Raw genomic sequence first — 20,793 nt, forward strand, 5'->3', positions numbered from 1 at the left:
CTTGTTCTTTCTTATGTTTTCTATCTCATTTTTTATGTTTCCTATCTCTTTGTTGAAGTTCACACTGAGATTATCTAGTCTTCCTGTAAGTTCATGGAGCATCTTCGTAAGCAGTCTTTCGAACTCTATCTGGTAGATTGCTTGCCTTCATTTCATCTAGTCCTTTTTGTGGATTTGTCCTATTCTTTCATTTGGGATTCATTTCTTTGTCTCGTCATTTTAGTTACCTCCCTGTGTTGGCTTCTATGTATTAGGAAAAGCTGCTGTGTCTCCTGTTCTTGATAGAGTGGCCTTATGTAGTAGGTGTGCTGTCAGATATAGTGGTGCAGACTCCCTGGTCACCTGAGCAGGGTGTTCCAGAGATGCACCTTGTGTGGGTTGTGTGTGTTGTTTTCTGTTGTAGTTTAGCCTTAACTGTTGCTGGCACATGAGTGTGTGATATTGACCCTCAGAATAACAGGCTGTGACTGTCCATGACTACAGTGGACTAGCTGTTGTGCAGAGGTTGACTGCGCAAAACAAGATTTGCTTTAGCAGGGTTCTGGATCCTGCTGAGTCTTTTCTTTGTGTGTGTCTTTTATGGAGGTGGTTGGGTGGGGCTCTGCTGTGGTATGAACCTGGCTACCAGGTATGTTGGTTTTGAGGCCTCTTGGGAGGCGCTCCGGTGTAGGCCCATGTCAGCTTCTGCCTGTGTCTACCCGGAGGCTACTTATTAGGAGCTACAAAGTGACCTGCAGTTGGTAGCCCCCTGTGGTGGGCTTGGAGGCTCCTGGAGAGGCTATCCTGTAAATGGAGGCTGGCTGCCACTAGTGTTGGGCTTGGGGCTGCTTAGGAAGAGATATGGAGAATGCTGAGACCAGCCACTGCTTGTTTGAGGTTTGTGGATTTTTGAGAGACCTTAGGAAATTTCCACAGTGCAGGCTCAGTTTAGCTGCTTGTATGGAATAGCTGCTGAAAGACATTCAGGCAAGACTTGTGACTTAGGTGGGATGGGGTCTCAGGGAATCATCAGTGTGCACTGAATAGTGTTAGCCAGATTAATGGAAAGTTCAGGCTTGGCACCCACCCAAATCTCCCTAGGTGAGGTGAGGACTCTACAAAGGAACAGTGGTACCTGCCAGCACTTTTGTCCAAGAGAGAGCTGTCCCAACTCCTGCCCCTCCAGCCCTTGCCCTGCAGCTAGTCAATTCATTTAATCCCCATGTCCCTTGAGTTTTCCAAGCTGCTGCTTCTGCACTGTAGCCCCAAGTTAAGTAAGATTATGAGCAAGTGAGTCTGTGCCTTGGTCCCCTTTAAAACTAGTAGCACCTTCTTTTCTGGCAGTCTCTTGTCTTTCTTGGACACAATTAGCACTGGTTTTCAAAGCCCAGTGTTAAGGGATTTACCTTTCCAGCCCTGATGTCCTGGGCTGGGGAGCCAGGTGTGAGGCTGGGACCCCTAGCTTCTCTGGGGATCCTCCATAGCCGAGTTACCCCTCCCAACTCTTAACTTTCACTCAGGTGTGGGACAAGCCAGTTCCATGTCTCTGCTTCTCTTACCGGTCTCACTGTGGCTTCTTCTTTATATTCTTAGTTATAGGACTTCAGGTAGTCTTCAGGTGGTTCTCAATGATGGTTGTTCTGTAGCGTAGTTTTAATTTTGATGTCATGGGAGGAGGTGAGCAGTGTCTACCTACTCTATCATCTTAACATGGAAAGTCTTCCTATAATAGTATATATTGAATGCTAGATAATGAAAAATAGTAGTATAGAGGAGTTATGATAGTTTAAATGTTTTTTAAGAAAAAGAAAGAAAAATGCCTCTAGATTATACTAATACTTAAAAGTAAGTAAATAAACTAATACTTTTTAGCAAAATTGTTTCTCTCTGTACTGAATTATAAAGGCATATTGAGGGAGGAGAGAGTATGCTATCAATTTGTAGATATTTCAGGTCTTTGAAGAAACTGCATGAAAACTGTATTAATTCACTGGACTAACATGGCATTTGTTTTGTTGCATGGCCTGGTTTGCGGTGGAATTCACATCAGAGAGTAAGTTCCGATTCTTTTTCCCTCATTTTCTTTAATACGTTTTTTTCTTCTATAGTATGATCAGTTGTTAACAGTGTTTACCTAGTTTGTAAGAGACTAGGCAAAGCCAATATAGGCATTTTTAATGTTTTGGAGACTTTGGAGGAAATTATTAATTAATTATGTGAAATGTTTGGTTTTCATTTATGTCTAGGTTTTCAGTATGTTTTTGGAGACTCTTGTTGATTTTATAATAATTCATAAGGATGATTTGCAAGACTGGCTTTTTGTTCTTCTCACACAATTACTTAAGAAAATGGGAGCAGATTTACTTGGATCTGTGCAAGCAAAAGTTCAGAAGGCTCTAGATGTCACAAGGTAAGTGTTTAGGAGTAGACCACTTTTCCCCCCTGCTTTTGACATATAATTACATAGAACATTGTGTATGTTTAAAGTGTACAGTGTGATGATTTTGGTTCATGTATATATTGATCAATTATTACCACAGGATTAGTTAACACTTCCTTCACCTCCCATAATTATCATTTGTTATTGTGGTGGTGAGAACATCTCAGGTCTATTCTCTTAGGACCTTTCTAATGTATAATGCAGTATTGTTAACTGTAATTACCACAGTACATTAGATCCCAGTACTTATTCATGTCACAACTGTTGTACCCTTTGGCCAACATCTCCTCATTTCTCCCACCTCCTAACCACCATTCTACTCTCTGTTCCTATGGGTTCAGCTTTTTGTCCCCCCAGAGTTCATATATAAGCCAGAATTAGGGAACATTTTTATACATCAGTCTAGCAATGGATTTATAAAACATTGGCTACAAGGGCTAGGCTGATCCGGCTGATAATGAGTGAGTGAATATGATAGTGAGGAGAGGTGTGGTCAGTTGTGGCCATGTTGGAACTTGGGCCCAGTGGTACCAGACTTTACAAGGAAGGTCAGAAATGTGGATTAAGGCAACACATTCAAGAGTTATTTTTATGACACTGAAAGCCAAGTAAAACATTTATGAGCCAAACTTGGCCTATAGTTCACTTGCTTGATTTAAGGGAATTTGTGAATGACAGATTTATTTCAGATCTTTAGGAGATAGCAGGAATATTGCAATTATATTCCCAACCTTTGGTGATTAAGGAAAACAGTTATTTCCTTCTGTTAATTTTCCTGGATGCCTCTTTCCTTCAAGAATCCTGTTCTTATTATATTTGGTCTCAGTCTCTAAAGCATGTTTAAAATTCCCTTTTTCTCAGCAGCTGAGATGTATAGCTGCTTAAGCTTATCTGGGATCAGTCATTGCGTATCGAGGGGCTCAGTGTTGGCTGAGAGCTGTCCCTCAGCTATTAGACCTGATTTCAGATCTGCCTCAGCTTCCTGCCCTTTGGCTGTGCCAACAACAGGACACATTTCCTGTTAAACACATCAGCTATTTGCTACAGAAGAAAGGAGAAACGTTTTGTATGTGGCTTGTTGACCTTATTTCTTTTATTTATAGCCATGTGGGTTACTTAAATCATGTATACTAAAGTGTTCTCTATACCAGAAGTGGTCCTCACAGCTTCCTGGATGCATACAGATATGATAGAAAAGGATGTGCTATTGGGTCCAGTTTACTTCTTTTTAGTAGTTATAATGCTGGCAATACTAGTACCTAGTATGTGCTATTAACTTTACATTTTTCTTGTATTATTTCCTTTAAATTTCACATCTGTCCTGAGATTTTTATAGTTTTGAAACAGCATCTCCTTTTTTTTTACTATACTCTGTAGATTGAGAAATGTCTCTAAGAGAGTCCAAAGACAGCAATGCAATTGCTCAGCTTTAATTGTAATAGATGTTTGCATTGCATAATCTTTCCTGTTAGTATGGAAGGTATATCTGCATTATCCACATGGGCTCCACTGTGCCAATTTTACATTGATATGAGTAATGATAGCATTTTAAGAGGGGGAGAGAGCACTGATTTTAGCTTGGTAAGAACCCTCAGGGTTACTTAGTTGGACCAAAGATGTGAGATGCCAAAAGAATGGAATTGGTAACAGGTAAGAAAGGGAGTGGAGAGGGGCTTCTAAGGCCCCCAGGCTTCTGTGTATGTTTTGTAGCTGCACATGGATTTTTCTTGCTGAGGACTCCACAGGTACTCTCCTTGTGACTGTACCAAATAGAGATCATAAGCATTTTACCAACTAGGACCAAGGAGTATAGTGCATTTAGCTTAAACAAGGTCAGCTGTTAGGTAGTCTATTCAGGGTGTAAAAATACGATTTGGAAATTGGCAGTTTTTTGGGTAAGCAATATTTAGAAAGATAGCTGGAAAGAAGACTCCTAGAAGGCAGGTAGGAGTGTCTTCCTTTTCAGTTTATTGCTCAGTATTAATTTTAAAATAGCATACTCAAAGTAATGATGCTTAGTATGTGCTTTGGGATGTTTGACAAGATTTCCCTTTCTCTAAATTTTTTAGGTAATGTGTATTACTTTAATATTTAATATAAAATGAAAAGTACTGTTTAAAAAGTGTGAGCAGGCTTGCTTTTACATATATTAGAGTAACTGTATTTTTTGTTTTTCTAATATGATTTTACATTATTTTTTATTACATTTTTTTCTTTAAAACAAGCACTTTTTTTTTTTAACCCAGGGATTCCTTTCCATTTGATCAACAATTTAACATTTTGATGAGATTTATTGTGGATCAAACTCAGACTCCTAACCTCAAGGTTGGTAACGATTTGTCATTATAGTTCAACCTCTAGAAGTTGAATTGTTTTACACGACTTGTATTTGGTTGTTAGGAATCAATCTGCTGTAGCATTCTTGTCCAGCTTTTTGTGGACATGCTTTCATTGTTTTGGGTTCAGTACCCAGTAGAGAAATTGCTGATTTATTGGGTAGGCATATGTTTAACTTTATTTTATACTATTAAAATGGTTGTATTATATTCCTGCCAGCAGTTTATGAGAGTTCTAGTTGTTCCACATCCTTGACAATATTTGGGTATTATTATTCTGTCACAATATTTAAACTAGAAAATTCTGATTTGGAATTTTTAAAATTGTTGACATTCTAACACATGATGATGAACTTGTTACATGTTGTTGTAAAATAATGCCTGTAATAACAAGACTAAATTGGAGGGGGGATATGTATTCATTTGAGTTAGGTCGTGTACATCACCTGTTCCTTGATCATTAAACTTTTGTCAGGGTTTTGGGATAGGCCCAATCAATAACCTTTTCTCCTGAGGTCATAACCAGCTGGGATATCAGTCAAGCTGATAGTCTGCCCTAACTTTTCCACTATCAGCTTGATACTGACCACACTGCCTTGCAAGACATGGCCTAGACTGCCTAAAAAAACAAAACTAACTACAGCCTTGTACTTGCCATCCCAGTCTGTGGCAGAGCTAGAAATTCCACAGCCTCCCCACAAGGACTCCCACCCTGTGGGTGTCTAGCAGCATACATGAGGAGGGCACACCTTCTCTGCAGGCCCGGCGCTATAAAAATAAAGAGCATTGAGCTACATGCCACTCTTCCTGTTCCCAAACACCTGTCAGTCATTTCATGCTTTTTATGCTGATGGATGCTGGCTCCATGTAGAATCATAAGTCCAGCAGAAAGGTGTTCCCTCAATAGTGTTTACTTTTCTCTGATCCCCAGTTAGGAATTCTTTTCAAAGATTCATAAAGTGTACTTAATGTTTATAATTATTGGATCTTTCAGGTCAAAGTTGCAATCCTGAAGTACATTGAATCTCTCGCCAGGCAGATGGATCCAACAGATTTTATAAACTCTAGTGAGACCAGGCTTGCTGTTTCTAGAATTATAACCTGGACCACAGAACCAAAGAGTTCAGACGTGAGAAAGGTATGTCCATGGGAGCTGCAGCGCACTGTAATGACAGACTGGCTTTAGCAGTGTTAGAAACGGAACCTTATCTACAAGCTTGCAGAGCAGCCCACACAGCTACCGGCACATTCTGTCACTCCTTGTCTGTGAGAACCAGGACTTGGCTCTCGCCTCTTATCGTTTCTCTCCAGCTCTACCTTGTTCCAGTCTCTGAATATGAAATAGAAAATCTGAAATCTTGTATGAGGGATTTGTGGTTCTTATCTTTTTAATGTGAAAGCACTAATAATTTAGTGTTTCTTCCAAGGAATTGATTTTCCTTATGTTAATTTTTTTTTTTACCCTCACCCGAGGACATTTTTTGCATTTTATCTTCAGGTAGAGCTGGAGGGGGAGAGAGAGGAAAAGAGAAAGTGCATCATCAACATGAGAGAGACACATCGACTGGTTGCTACCCCCACAACCCTAACCGGGGCCGGGGACAAATGCAATCAAGGTACATGCCCTTAGCGGGAACCGAACCCGGGCCTCTCTGGTCCACAGGCTGATGCTCTAACCACTGGTCCAAACTGGCCAGGGCTCCTTATGTTAGTTTTATGACATGTACTTTGAAGATAGATTTGCAGGTCAAAGGCTACCTGGCCATAGGTGCTTAACAGTAAAATGTGGTTGAAAGTTTGCTAACGTATCATGAATCCTTGAATTTAAGAAGAGCACAAAACTTCCAATTCTATACCACACTTGGAACACACTGTCTTTGATTTGGGGAGTGAGGTGAAGAAGTAGAATTCCGATTTTGGACACCCTGATACCAAGGTGTTGTTTTGTTGTTGTATTTTTAAGCCCCTGAAGAGAAATATTTGCTACTTTCCTCTGAAATGGAGAAAGCACAGGACACTATTTCTATTACTAGGTCATAGTCTGCTTTAGGACTATTGTGAAGATTAATTAATGTATGTAGAGCATTTAACCAATTCCTGACCCATCATAAGTACAAACAAATATCAAATATTAGTGTTTGTTTAGATTATTTTCTTCCGTCAGTGTCATGTTCTTCTGTGCTTAAATTTCATATGTGGCTATTATTCTTTTACTTTATATATAAACTAACTAGTCTTTATATAAAAGTACTTTTAAAAGCCAGATTGCTGCTTTCAGACTAAAAGTACTTGGTTTTGGTGATTTGTATAATCATGAAGATGGCATTTTTCTTCTGTATCACGCCCCTTCCACAGCCATCCCTGCCAGCCACCCTTCGGCCTTGGGCTGAGTTGATAATATGGACTGCTTCGGTCCAGGCAGGAAAAAAGAAAAGGATGAGTCCAAGGAATAGTTAGTAAGGTTGGTATATTTTCAAATGCAAACATACACTTAGCTCTTTCTCTAAAGAAACTCAAGGAGCCTTGGCTAGTGTGGCTCGGTTGGTTGGAACCTCCCCCCTTGCAGTGAAGTATCATGGGTTCGAATCCCAGTCAGGGCACATACCCAGGTTGCAGGTTCAAAAAAGAATCAAAGAATTAACCTGAAAAGTTTCTTTGGAAAGGTTGCAGCCTGTGTACTTCTCAGATTCATTGTATAGTAATAAACTAAGTTCAAGATCAAAGGAACAAGGGTAAATCTTATTAAAGTACTTATTTAAAATTCTTTTTCTAATATTAACATTTTTGATTTGTGATACTTTTGTAAAAATTTCTTAACATGTACCAAAAGAATATTGTCACTGGCAACCATTATTTTAACCATTAAGCCAGCTTTGGATTAGAAAGGTACAGTGGAAGTGGTTGAATGATCTGGTGGGTTTGTAAGTCAAAAACAGATATTTCTGTTGTAATTTTCAAAATCGCAGATCAGTGAATACAAAAGCCTACATACAAAAATACAAAAGCAACCTTATATCTCTAGTCATAGCCTGTAAGTATGTGTGTATCCATGTGAATGTGAATTTTCTTAATTGAGTGTTACTGAAGTACATACAGTTGGCCCTCATTTATCGCAGTTAATCAGTTCCGGACTCTACCGCGATAAATGAATTTCCATGAAGTAGCATTCTTTCTTTATACACAGTCGTCCCTCGCAGTATTTGAAAACACCGCGATAGAGTGAAGCCGCGAACGTTGAAGTGCGAAGTGGCTGAAGGACGACTGTGTATAAATAAAGAATCCTACTTCGTGGAAATTCATTTATCGAGGTAGAGTCTGGAACTGATTAACTGTGATAAACAAGGGCCGGCTATATTCCCTCCTGAAACACACTTTAGACTTCCCATTACCATGATTAGGGTCTGTATGGGAGCAACTACCTTTGAACATAATGTCCATTTTCTCTGTACATTAAAAGTATGGAGTATGTCCCTGGCTCATTTGGCACAATGGTTGGAGCATTGGCCTGCACACTGAAGGGTTGCAGGTTCAATTCCCCATCAAGGGCACATACCTGGGTTGTGGGTTCTATCCCCAGCCCCAGTCAGGGTCATGTGAGAGGCAACCAATTAATGTGTCTCTCTCACATCAGTGTTTCTCTCCTCTCTCTCGCTCTCTCCCCCTGCCTCCCTTCCACTCTATCTAAAAATTAATGGAAAAATATTCTTGGGTGAGGATTAACCAAAAAAATAAAAAATAAAAATAAAGTAGGGTTTATTGTCCTAACTTTTCTAATCAGGACATTATAGGAACTTTTTTCTTTGGTTTATCTAGCCTGGCACTCCAAAACATTCAACTTATTTTAATACTAGCTTAAGTTAAATATGGTAAGCATATTAAATTTATTTCCAGTAATCACAGAGGTCTTTTACTGTTTGATCTTTACCACTTAATTTCAGTTATTCAGGATCATCAGTGCTTCTCACAAAGCCCAGTCTCCACTGGCATTCTGTCTCCAATGCCTGCCCTTGCTCTTTCCCTCCCCACTGTGAGGACTGTGCTCAGCGCCTCACCTCCAGACCCAGGTTCTGGGACAGTGACTTTTGATCTTCGGAGGAATTTGAAAAGCTTTACATCAATGGTTCTTAGTCCTGGTTACAGTTAAAATCAACCTGGATGCTTGGGCTCTACCCAGGTAATTTGACTTAATTGGTATGGAGTAGAGCTTGGACATTGTTTAGTGTGTAATTGGGGTTGCCTCCATTCTTGGCTGATTTTTAATACACAGAGTTAAGGCCCATTATTTTAGATGATTACCCTGGAGTAGAATATCAAGACGTACAGATTGCTGATGCAGTCTTGACCTGATTGCCACAGACTCTTTTGGTACCCACCCCAGTCCTCAGTATCTTCAGGAGTAGGCCTGGCCTTGCCTTCCTCACCTACCTGCTCTTGCTCACCTTTTGTGCTCAGAACCTAGCACAATACATAGAGGAACAAAGTAGGCATTTGATAAATTATTTGAATGAATACTCACATCATCTGATTTCAAGTAATATTTTGAAGCAATTATTTTCAAAATCATAGTCTTGGAAGTTCCCTTCTTTGGCTTCTGTATTAGTTTTCTCTTACATAACAAACTTAGCAGCTCAAACTACACAAATTTATTATCTCATTGTTTGTGGCTCAGGGACCTGACGTGTTATCTGGGTCCTCTTTTCGAGTCCTTACCAGACTGAAGTCAAGTTGTGGTCTGGGTCTTCATCTCATCTGAGGCCCAAGCTCTTCCAGCTCCCTGATTCTTGGGCAAATTCAGTTCCTTACAGGTGTTGGGCTGAGGTGCCTGCTTTCTTGCCGGCTGTCAACAGGGGGCGTTCTCAGCTCATAGAGGTTACTTGCCACCTCCTATCACCTTGTCTCCACAACATGGCAATAGACTTCTTTAAAGCCATCAGTAGAATATTTGAAGAAGCAATGTTTCAGTCTTGATGAAAACATTTATATAGCTAAGCAGCTCAGGAAACCCCAAGTAGGATTTAAAAAGAGCTCTATACCTACATACATCATAATAAAACTATTGAAAGTCAAAGACAAAGAGAGAATCTTGAAAGCAACTCAGGATACCCAGGAAATCCTCAGTGTGATCAACAGCTGGTTTCAGTTACATCTGCAGAATGCATTCTGCCATATAACAACTCTGGGGTGATGCTCCCGTTGTGTTCACAAGTTCCACTCACTCCACGGATTGTACATCAAGGGACAGGAACCTTGAGCCTTCTTAGTGTTTTACCTATCGTGTGGGTTAGCGGGAATCTTCCATTGTTATTTGGTAATTCCTTAGCTTTTTAAAAATATGTAGCTTTTAAAATTAGCTGCCAATTGTGTTAAGGTTCAACTTAGCAGATGCATCTAGATGCATCTTTGCTTTCTGGGAACCATCCCCGATGGCTTTTGGTTGTGCATACATAGCACTGACTAGTAAGGTGCTGTGACCTGATCCAGATAGGTGAGCTTTTTGCCTCACAACTACTTACCCACACATCAGGCCACTGCAGATTAATTCTTCCTGAAAGATCAGTTTATTTAAATGCTCTGTTTTTAGGTACCATCCATTGTACATTAATATTAACATGGATACTGTAGGAGATACAGCTGCCTTGCCTAAAAATTGGAGATGTATTTGAAAGACTGTCTAGCCCTGGCCGGTTTGGCTCAGCGGTTGGAGCGTTGGCCTGCGGTACAGAGAGACCCGGGTTCGGTTCCCGCTAAGGGCACGTACCTCGGTTGCAGTTTGTCCCCGGCCCTGGTTGGTCGTGCGGGTGGCAGCCACTCGATGTGTCCCTTCACGTTGATGTTTCTCTCTCTCTCTCTTCCTCCTGCTCTGTCTGAACAAAAAATGGAAAAATGTCCTCGGATGAGGATAAAAGAAAAAAGAAAGACTGTCTAAATGAATATAGTACCTAAATAAAAATACTTAGAAATTGTGATTATTTATTACTCTGCTCTAAGATCTAAAATTGTCATTGTCATTTTAAAGCTGTAAAAAAAATAAAATGGGTTATTTTTATCTGGATAATTTAATGCACTAAAGATACTCTTGCCTGTTTCTTTTAAATGTATACCTTGCCTCTTTCTTTGCAGGGTTATTAAAAGGTATATCATATTAGGTGCTAGGGAAATCTTAGTGACTTAAAAGCACTTTGTGATCATGAACCAAGTTCTGTTGTCCTTTAATTTGTTAAAAGTAGAGTGATGTTATATTCCAAATACTAGAAAAGCCCTTCAGTCTGAAATCTATGTAATAAACTTTGATATTGAGCCCATCCCTATTATGCAGACAATACTTAGGAAGTTTTCAAACAGTGTAATTCATACTCCACATCTATAAGGTCATATTTGGGAAGACACTTTAGAAACATTTTAAGCTGATATAACACTGATTTTTTTTACTTTATAATTTTTAATATTTTGTTTCCCTTTTTTATCTTAGTGTTTTGGGATGTTTCATATTGGGAAAAGAGAGGTGTTTAAATATTTCAGATATTTTGAAAAGGAGAGAAGAGGTACAACCAAAGTCAGAACAGAAGCCCATATGCTTGTCGGGCCGAGACTGACTGGGACTCGATGGAGAAGCCCACCCAGACTTCACCTGGGCTGCTGTATTGCCAGAGAAACCGTTTCACTTTTCCAGTGTGAGAGTCCTCACTCACGTTGACCAAACTACACAGAACTATACTAGACCTTTCTTGATGCACTGTATTTGTGTAAAGATGGTAATATGTTTTAGCAACAGAAAGTGGATCCTAGATTTTGACCTCCCTTTGGCTTTTGCCTGTGCCACTTTTAAGTGGCATGAGCAAGAAATTTAATCTCTGAATCCTTTTTATTCGTAAAATGAGAATAATACTTGCTTTAGGCATTATTGGGAGGACTGATTGCAATAAAGAATATAAAAACATAGCAAAATAGTTCTTCATTTGCTGTTACTGTTGGAGGATGGTTTTGGTTTTGTTCTTGCTTTGGTGGAACAAATTGAAAACCAAAGTTTTTTCTGGCATTAGATTTTTTTTTTCTTACTAATCAGAGGGAATGTGGTAATGACAATAGAATTTTGAATGACATGTTTATATTTTGAGATTCAAAATTTCTTTGCTAATCATATGTCATTCTCTAACATTTAGCAACTACTTCGTCAGAGGAAATAACAGATTTAGTCCCCAGATGTTTTAAGACATGTGGGAAATGAAAACATGGCAAAAATTTAAAAACAAACAAACGAAAATCTAGGAAGTATAAAGAGGCTATCGCCTGGAGCAGAAAAAGTTGAAATTTCAAAATCTGGGGGAAAAAAGTTAAATTTCTGATTATAGGTTAGGCAGCATGGCCTACTGAAAGCTAAGAATTTTACCATCTGATTTGTTATCTCAGTTTAACTGTGACTCTTTCAGGTCTTGTTTTGATCTCCTTGATCTTCTGTTTCAGCAAGAAGACTGTTCCTCCCAGGAGGGATTAGGATTATAAAGTCCTAGCAAATGATTGAGGTTTAAAACTGGTAGTTACTGTTATTCTTCTTCTTAATCTTAGCTTTTGATTGTCTAAAAGAAGCCAAATACTTTTCCAGTTTATAGTAACCATGGTTTAAGCACTTGCTTCTTCTCCCTGATAAAATCCTACCACCTTTCCTGTTTGTCAGTCCCCGCTTCCTCGTAGTCGAGTAGGTGAGGATTTCCCCGCTAGGTCAGCTTCAACCTGCTCTGGGCTTGGAGAAGGAAACTTGGAAGAAAATTGTAAACAGGTAGATTTAAAACTCTGCTTATTTGAAAAAGATACTTTTTGCTGTTTGCACTTCAGAATATTAATACTGATTACCCTTGTGAAGACACTGAGAAGATTTTTAAGAAACCTAAAATTAATATAATTCCTTGTGAGTGTGTGTGTGTGTGTGTAGCTGTGTAAATGTTTGCGTTTTGGTATGTTTTTATGATTAACTCCCTTTCCAAAGAAATAGCCATGTTGTATGCAGACCTCTACCATGTTTTCATGGACTAGTAAGGGACAGATTCTGAATAAGAAATGTCTGAAGGTTTTGAAATAGCTTCTCTTTGGTGATTTTCTAAAGCAATTTTAAGACAATTTGAAGGAAACAGTAATAGTTGCTTAATAAATCAGCAAACTCCTCAAATTTTAAGTTTTCCCTGATTGATACAAGCACTGAAGCATTTATCAAAGCTTAATTATCTCTTGTCCAGAAAGATTCTTTTCTTTTGTAAGGTACACAGCATCAAAAGCAGTGGATGACCCTGGGAGTTCTTTTCACACAGTAGGAGTGACATTTGAAGAACCTTTTACCCTCACATCCCCCAAATTCTACTGTAGGGGTGTGAGTGGGAATCATTTATTTTTAAAGTTGTTATCTGACCTTTAAAATAAATCGCCCTTGCCTGGCCAGTGTGGTTCTGTGGATTGCATCATCCCATGGACTAAGAGGTCCTAGTCAGGGTACATGCCTGGGTTTCAGGCTTCAAACCCAGTAAGGGGCGTGCAGGAGGGAACTGATCCATGTTTTTCTCTCTGACATCAATGCTTCTCTCTCTGCGTTCATCTCTCTCTAAAAAAGAAAATTGTCTGGCCAGGGTGGCTCAGGGGTTGAACATCACTCCATGCACCAAGAGGTCGCTGGTTTCATTCCCAATCAAGACACATGCCCAGGTTGTGGGCATGCAGGAGGTGGCCAATCAGTGTTTTCTCTCATCGATGTTTCTCTCTCTCTCTCTCTCTCTCTCTCACTAAAATCAATAAAGGGGGGAAAAAAAGAAAATCAATAAAAACATATTAAAATACATAAAATTGCTCTTGCATTGTTCATTAGAAAAATTCAGCGGCTTTCTGGAGTTTTCTGTTTGACTACTTAAGAATGTGCTGTACCTGATTTATCACTGAATGTGAGCTATGCCCCAGGCTTTTTTTAATGAATCTCTCCAGCTCATCCCCATATTTGGAATTATTGATGGTAATGATAAATATAACCCAGTTTTATTCTGTGACTTCTCTCTAACACAGAGGGTTGTAGATAAAATATCTTGGGACCATATACTTTCATTCCTTTTAAAACTTTTATGTGAAATCTTTTTAAAATATATTTAAATTGTACTTTTTATCTATTTCTAGAGCTTGAATCTCATTCCAAAAATATTTTACTTTGAGCCCTGGCCAGTTTGGCTCAGCGGTTAGAGCGTTGGCCTGCGGTCCTGAGAGACCCGGGTTCGGTTCCTGCTAGGGGCACGTACCTTGGTTGCAGTTTGTCCTCGGCCCTGGTCGGTTGTGCGGGTGGCAGCCACTCGATGTGTTCCTTTCACATCGATGTTTCTCTCTCTTCTTCCTCTCTCTCCCTCCCAGTCTATCTGAACAAAAAATGGAAAAATGTCCTCGGGTGAGGATTAAAAACAAAAAATTTTACTTTGAAAACAACTTTAAGCCAAAGGGTGGCTTTGAAAACTATAAAATATATAATCATATGCATTTTATACTTTGGAAAAATGTAAAAATATTTATTTGTGTGTATAAGTCACACACATATACCATATGTCCGTCCAGTTATATTTTCAAAATTTCTTGTCTTTCTATATGATTTCTTACCCAAATTCAGCTTTTGGGTTATTGAGAGAATAAAGTTTGTTAGTGGGTCAAAAGTTAACTCTACTGCACCTTTTGCCACATGACTAAAGCCACTCCTGTTAAATAGCCACGAATCAGCACTGTTTCTCAGCCTGCCATCGTGCAGCCTTCCTCTTCCTAAAAGATCCCACTGATTTTATCATTTGCTTCATGAAAAACCTCAAGTAAGTTTGTAACATTAGATACCATGTTACTCTGGGAAGTCAAGACATTGGCACGTTTTAAGTAAGAATATACTATTGCCATTTTGTAATTTTCAAATGTAATTTTCAGTCAACAATAAAAAAAGGTTCCTAGACTTTCTTATTAAATTTTGGTTCACATTGATTTCCTCCCCCCCTAAATTAAGTCTGCTGCTTTCTTTCTCTTTGAAGTGCAGGTTTTTCTGCATGCATGTTTTCTAACATCTAATAAATGTTTTTAAAAATGCACAGGTTACTTTGCATGATTTTTGGAATTTGCTCTTATACAAATATTGAAATCATGTTAATGGTATATTAAATGGGTGGTGAAATCGATTCCTCCAGATAATAACGTATTAAGAATGATTCAATAATGAAATATAGAAATGTATATTTTAGTACAGTTGGGCCTGACATGAAAGCAATTGGCCTGTTGTGATTTAATTTGGATGGAAAGGTTGCTAATGCCTGTATTTGGAGGTCAGGAGAAAAAAGTAAGATATATTTGCCCTATGCTATGTGTAGTGAATGCTTATAGGTATGTTTGACATGTTGAAAAGTTATTTTTGGTTACTCTCTAAAGAACATTCTATTGATATTTCAAAATTCATAATTAATTTTAATTTTTGGTTAATACATTTGAGTCTTTAGATTTTTTTTTTCTTTCTTCAGGCATAAATAGTAGTTTAGTCATAACTGTACCTAGACTTACTTTTCACACTGTATAAGCATTGAAATATTTTGTGGTGTTTGTTTCCAAATAATTTTTCAGTAGATTTTTTTTTTCTTGTAATATTGTGTATCATGGGAAAAATATTCACAATGATTACTACAATCCTAAAAATTGCAGTCTTTGGAAAAATATATTTATACTTTAAGTCAAAAGATTTTCATAATGTGTTTTCCTTTCTTTGAGTCTTAGAAATTTGTAAGAAATGCCAATTAGTACTTTGGCATGATTTTTCTAAATCAAAACCCTTGTAACCAGTTCTTCGGGCATTGTGTGTAAGCTCAGAATGCCAGCTGCTGCACCAGTGCCAGAGCCAGCACAGAGCTTGCTGGGGGCGTTCAGTCTCACTTGGCTGCTATTGCTTCAGCTAATTGCTTTTCCCACCTTGCTGCTGTAGTGATTACAAGCAGTCTTGCAGTATGTTGTCTCAATAAAGAAAAGTAGAATGTTTTCTAAAAGACAGAAGGATAAGTTTTACATTTCCACCATGTAATTGCTTCCCAAAGACTGGCTCTTTCCTCAACTCATAGGTATGAAAGTAGGAGTTTTTCAGATGTATTTAAACTCTGTCTTTTTCTAGTATTTCTTAGTCACCAGGAGTGGCATTGAGGAAAAGCAGGTTCTCAAGGTAATTCAGTGGAATGCTGTTTAGAAACTTGTTCTTTCCAGGGTACACTGGAGCCTTGGCCAGTTCTGATTTATTAAAGTGAACAATCTTATTTATTTATTTACCAGCTTCATCCCTAGTGCTAGACAACATAGGAAGAGTTATAGGAATTTATTATGAACGTGCTGTGGAAATCCAAGGCTAGGGCATTAAAATTCAACCAGGACTTATTTTCCAGGTTGAAGTCAGACTACTTATAATTGATGATATAATTTTTTCCAGATGCATTTTATTTATTTATTTTTGTAGCAAAGATGTCCTTTTATTATTTACTTTACTCATACAAAAATTGTTTTCTTTTAGAAATAATTTTAATGAATATTTTGATCAAGGTATGCTATTGTCCATCACATATATTAATCATGTCCTCTTTTTCTAGGCAGCACAAATTGTGCTCATTTCGCTGTTTGAATTGAACACTCCTGAATTTACCATGTTACTTGGTGCCTTGCCCAAAACATTCCAGGATGGTGCCACCAAACTCCTGCATAACCACCTCAAGAATTCCAGTAACACCAGTGTGGTGAGTGCTTTGGCCGTGGCCTGTGTGTGCCTTGTGCAGGGCTTGCTCTAGCAGGCAGCTTTCTTCTCTCTTTCAGTTGATTGTTGCAAAGGTGGGAGACCAGGTTTAATCCTGTCATACTCCCGATGAATGAATGAACCTGATGTTTAAATGTGGCCATTTTCTTAAGTTAGGTTACTCAGTTAGTTAAATTTTTATATTTAGTCATTTATTTGTTGAGTTACATACTTTTTTATACTGTAGAGATGAAAATGCTCAATTTTGTCTGTTACTCTAGCACAACTGACATCAGTTATTCAGCTTTAGGAATGTCTATGAAGTCATCAGTTTTTAGTTTAGTGTGCACTTAAAATTGGCCATAATGATTAAGGGAAAAAAATCATCCCAATTGTACAAATTCTGCCCGTGTATTTACATGTGGATTAAAAGGCCAAGGGAAAAATGGACCATTTCTGTGTTTAGCCTTGAAGTAATGATGCTTATTCTGCCTTCACACCAGGGCTCTCCGAGCAATACAATTGGCCGGACTCCCTCCCGACACACCAGCAGCAGGACCAGCCCCCTGACCTCACCCACCAATTGTTCCCATGGGGGCCTGTCTCCAAGGTAATGCAACTTCAACAGAAGCGAATAAACTGAAGCACCCCAATGTCTGTCTAGCCTGTTTTTATGTTTTTAGACTAAGCTTAATACCAAAGAGTACAGCTATCAGAAGACCATGGATTCTAGCCCTCAACCAAACCTTAACTGAATGATCTTGGGCCAAGTGGTTAACTACAACAGTGAATTGAACTTAATGTTCTCTGAGATTCTTCTAAATACTTCCTAGTACCTTAAAGTTTTGAAACTAAAAGGTTACATTTAGTATTGCTACGCATAGAAATTATTAGAAACATATCACCTCTTCTCTAAGTGATGGGAGCCCTTGAAAAGGTATTTAGTCATCTAACCAAGCTCCTTAGAGCCCATCCACACATCTGGAGTAGTTTTCCGACCCATTGGCCATTCCATAGTTGCTATCGTCATGGGCTCATGTTTGAAACAGAATGCTGCTCTGGGGAAGGGAGTAAGGACCTGAGAACTGAACTTGGATCAGTACTTTCAGACTCATGTGAACATTGGCCTTACAGAGTCTGAGACAGTGACTGAGGGAAAAGGCTGCCTCGGGAGTTTTAGTCACACGGTTCCACCTGGCCAGAGTCTACAGCAGGCTCTGCGTGATGCTTTAGTGATCTCCTGGCGTGTGGTGGAGTCCCCCATGGCTTACACTCAGAGTAGTGACTCTCTAGGCCAGACTTTTTAGGTAAGAGCCAGTGCCTGGACCTGCAAGGGTCATGCATGCTGTGCTGTCTGTAAGAAGTCCAGGTCTTTGTGATCACTGACGACAAGAATGAGGGGCTGTGTCTTACGGGTTGCTGATATCAAGATCTTAAAATTACAAGAAAATACTGCAAATATGCTATTTTCCCTTTAAGGATTACCTCTTTAGTAGGAAGATAATCACAACATAAACGCCCTTAAATTTTGATTTTTAAATGATCAAGAGTTTCCCATAGTCCTATTCTTACCAGTGAATTTCTCTTTAGTTCCTCAGGTTCTTGTTTAAATATTTTGGGATATATCAAATTTGTATTTTTCTTTTGGTGAAAAAAAGTATTTTGTATACTTATAGTATCCTACTGTTTATATTGCCTTAGGTTTAATCATTCTAAGGCCCCCTGGTACTATAAGTAGAATAAAGTATAATGTTATGTCTCCAAATCTGGTCTGTTGTCATGATTCAGCAAGCTAGTCTAATTAGACATCTGAGACCAGAAACTAATGAAAATATGTCTGACTTTCCCCAGGTGTGACAGGCTCAGCCGGCCAGTTGTTTTTAATGTTAACATCTGTGTCTATATCTACAGTGACAGGTTGTCTTCAGTGACCAGGGTCAGTGCTGACCCTAAAGTCACAGAGTTCTCTTTCTTGGTGTGGGAGAGCTTTATGGGAAATTTGGGTTCTCTGTAAATTGTTGCTTTTGTCTAGATGTGACACTGAGCAACATTAATGAGAAACCTGGTCTTTCCTAATACACAGATTGTATTTCCTGTGTTTTAATTATTTCCTTATAAGGGTGGCACATTCTTTAGGTGGCACATTCTTATTAGCAAAAGGTAAAACTCAAATTAAGTATTTTGTGTTAAAAGTAAGTAAAATATTGTTGGGAGCTTCTAGCATAATTTATCAGACTAAGAATTGTCTAAGTATTAATCATGGATCCCCAAATTATTAAAAATTTTAATTTACTTTTTCAGATCATCGTGTCTGACTTTAATTTTTACTGTTAGGGTTACAGGTCTGTGGAAGAAATTAAAGAGGTTTATTGTCAGTATTTAAAACGTGCAAGTATGGCCTAAATATTTTTTGGTCAAAAAATTCTCCTTCAGGGAATCACTTAGTTATACAGTTTCTTTCTTTTTATCAACAGTGTGCCCCAGTCGGTGCTTCCCTAGACAAATGGACTTAGCCCACTTTGTATTCATTAGGAGAAATGACTTCCTCAACTGAAACTATCCCAAAGTAGCAAACACTGCCTCACAGCATCCTATCACTGGGAATAGTCAAAGAGTCTACATGCTTTTCTGTCAGGAAAATCATAAGACCTCATGCACCAAACAGGAGAATAGGTTAGGTTACCAGCTCTACAGGAGACAGTGAACAAGTTCTCCTGTATTTAAATCGCAGCTGTTTCCCATGCGGTGCTCTTGAAATGCTTATTTTCTGTGACCTGCCGTTCTTTTGAGTCAACCATATGATGTTAGCTTTTCATTCTTAAGGGGAGAAGTTATTACCAGTTGTTTTTTAATCTGATTTTGAGTATCAGAATGAACTAATATTATTTTTTTGTCCAAAAATTCTGTACTTGGATCATGGTGGTATTAAGGAGATAATTTAAAATGAAGAAAAAAAGTCTAATTTGGTAGTTTTTTTTTTTTTTTTAAAGAAATCACTAGTGAAGAAGTCACTTTTATTAAGCTAGTAGTGTTAGATTAGCCATAGGTAATGGGAAACTTTCATGAACGTTCCATTAATTGTTGTTTCTGTGTGAGGGAACAATTATTTCCTACTAGTAAACAAATACTACTGGGTATTTGGAGAGGAGATTTATGTCCTGCAGTTTTTCATCATTAAACATGTATTTGTATTTTAGTTCATTTTACCCAGTGTGATTTATGTTAAATGAAAACCAGAGTTGCAAGGACTTTAGAAATCATATGAAATTCATTCCCTTGAAGATCAAAAAAAAAAAAAAGTATGTGGCAATCCTCACTCCAGTGCTTGGCAGGGCTGTAGTAGAGCCAAGTGGCACTGCTAGGTGACCTCTGTTACCCATGGCAGTCCCAGGTCACTCTGGGTGGACTTTACACTCATCCCACCAGAGGATCAAGACTATCCTAGAATCAAGGAGATTCACTGGGAGACCAGCCTCCCGCAGGAGCAGGGGCGCCGCTTCGTTCTCTGCCTGTTAGCAGAGCTCCAGCCTGACCCCAGGGGGTGACTTGGGGGCCCTTTAATGCCACAGTGACCTCTCATCTCCACACTTTATTTTCCTTACAAAATGGGGCCATAACTGGTCAGCTTTGTGCCTGCTGCTCTTAGAACTGCAGTGGAGGCTGGCAGCAGGCAGTGCCGCTGTGTGGGAGCAGTCTATGATGCCAGACTCCGCGCCCTGGCCTCATGTCACATTCCAGCCAGTCTAACTCACCCTTTCCCAGTGTCCCTGGTCCTTGTCAGCTGCAGCAGTTAGAACTCTCTGGTGGCGGGCCTCTTGCAGCTCAGATCACTTAGTGACATCTGTGACGTGAAGAGGAATACTTGTGTCGTAAGATGAATTTTAATGTTCGCATTAGGTGATAGGAGCAGAGAGTTAGATTTTTGGTTCCCCGCCCTCTGAGCTGGCTAGCTGAGAGTTGGTGCCTCAGCCTTCTAGTGGGGATGTTACTCTTTCAGCAGGAAATGGCTTGTGGCAGCTTCATAACTCCCATCTAATTGGATCCCAGCCTCTGGTCAGAATGACACGTTCTTTGAGTCTTTCTGCTATAGTCCCTTTGGTCCCATTTGAGTTAAGGCCCATAATTTCTTCTTTGGTTCTTTCTAAAATAATTGATTGCATTGTCTGGAACTGAACATCCATGCTTTTTTGTAAGTGCTTATAATGTCCTTCCCAGTGTAGGCACGTGTGTACGCTTCACACTTGCACTCGGAATCTCACGTGATTTAAAAATGTAAATACCAGATT

General features: G+C 39.0%; 1 protein-coding gene across 14 annotated transcripts in view; it reads left to right on the forward strand.

Moving 5' to 3' along the window:
• Window positions 1-20,793, forward strand: part of CLASP1 (cytoplasmic linker associated protein 1) — a 279,036-nt gene that overhangs the window by 222,887 nt on the left and 35,356 nt on the right. For all 14 annotated transcript variants that reach the window (XM_036253618.1, XM_036253629.1, XM_036253619.1 and 11 more), the window contains 5 exons: window positions 2,226-2,389; window positions 4,666-4,744; window positions 5,750-5,893; window positions 16,368-16,511; window positions 17,011-17,117. In XM_036253618.1, coding sequence (XP_036109511.1) covers window positions 2,226-2,389; window positions 4,666-4,744; window positions 5,750-5,893; window positions 16,368-16,511; window positions 17,011-17,117 — 638 coding nt within the window. The remainder of the gene's footprint in view (window positions 1-2,225; window positions 2,390-4,665; window positions 4,745-5,749; window positions 5,894-16,367; window positions 16,512-17,010; window positions 17,118-20,793) is intronic.

The sequence above is a fragment of the Molossus molossus genome, unplaced genomic scaffold (assembly GCF_014108415.1).
Source record: "Molossus molossus isolate mMolMol1 unplaced genomic scaffold, mMolMol1.p scaffold_m16_p_11, whole genome shotgun sequence".
Classification (NCBI taxonomy): domain Eukaryota; kingdom Metazoa; phylum Chordata; class Mammalia; order Chiroptera; family Molossidae; genus Molossus; species Molossus molossus.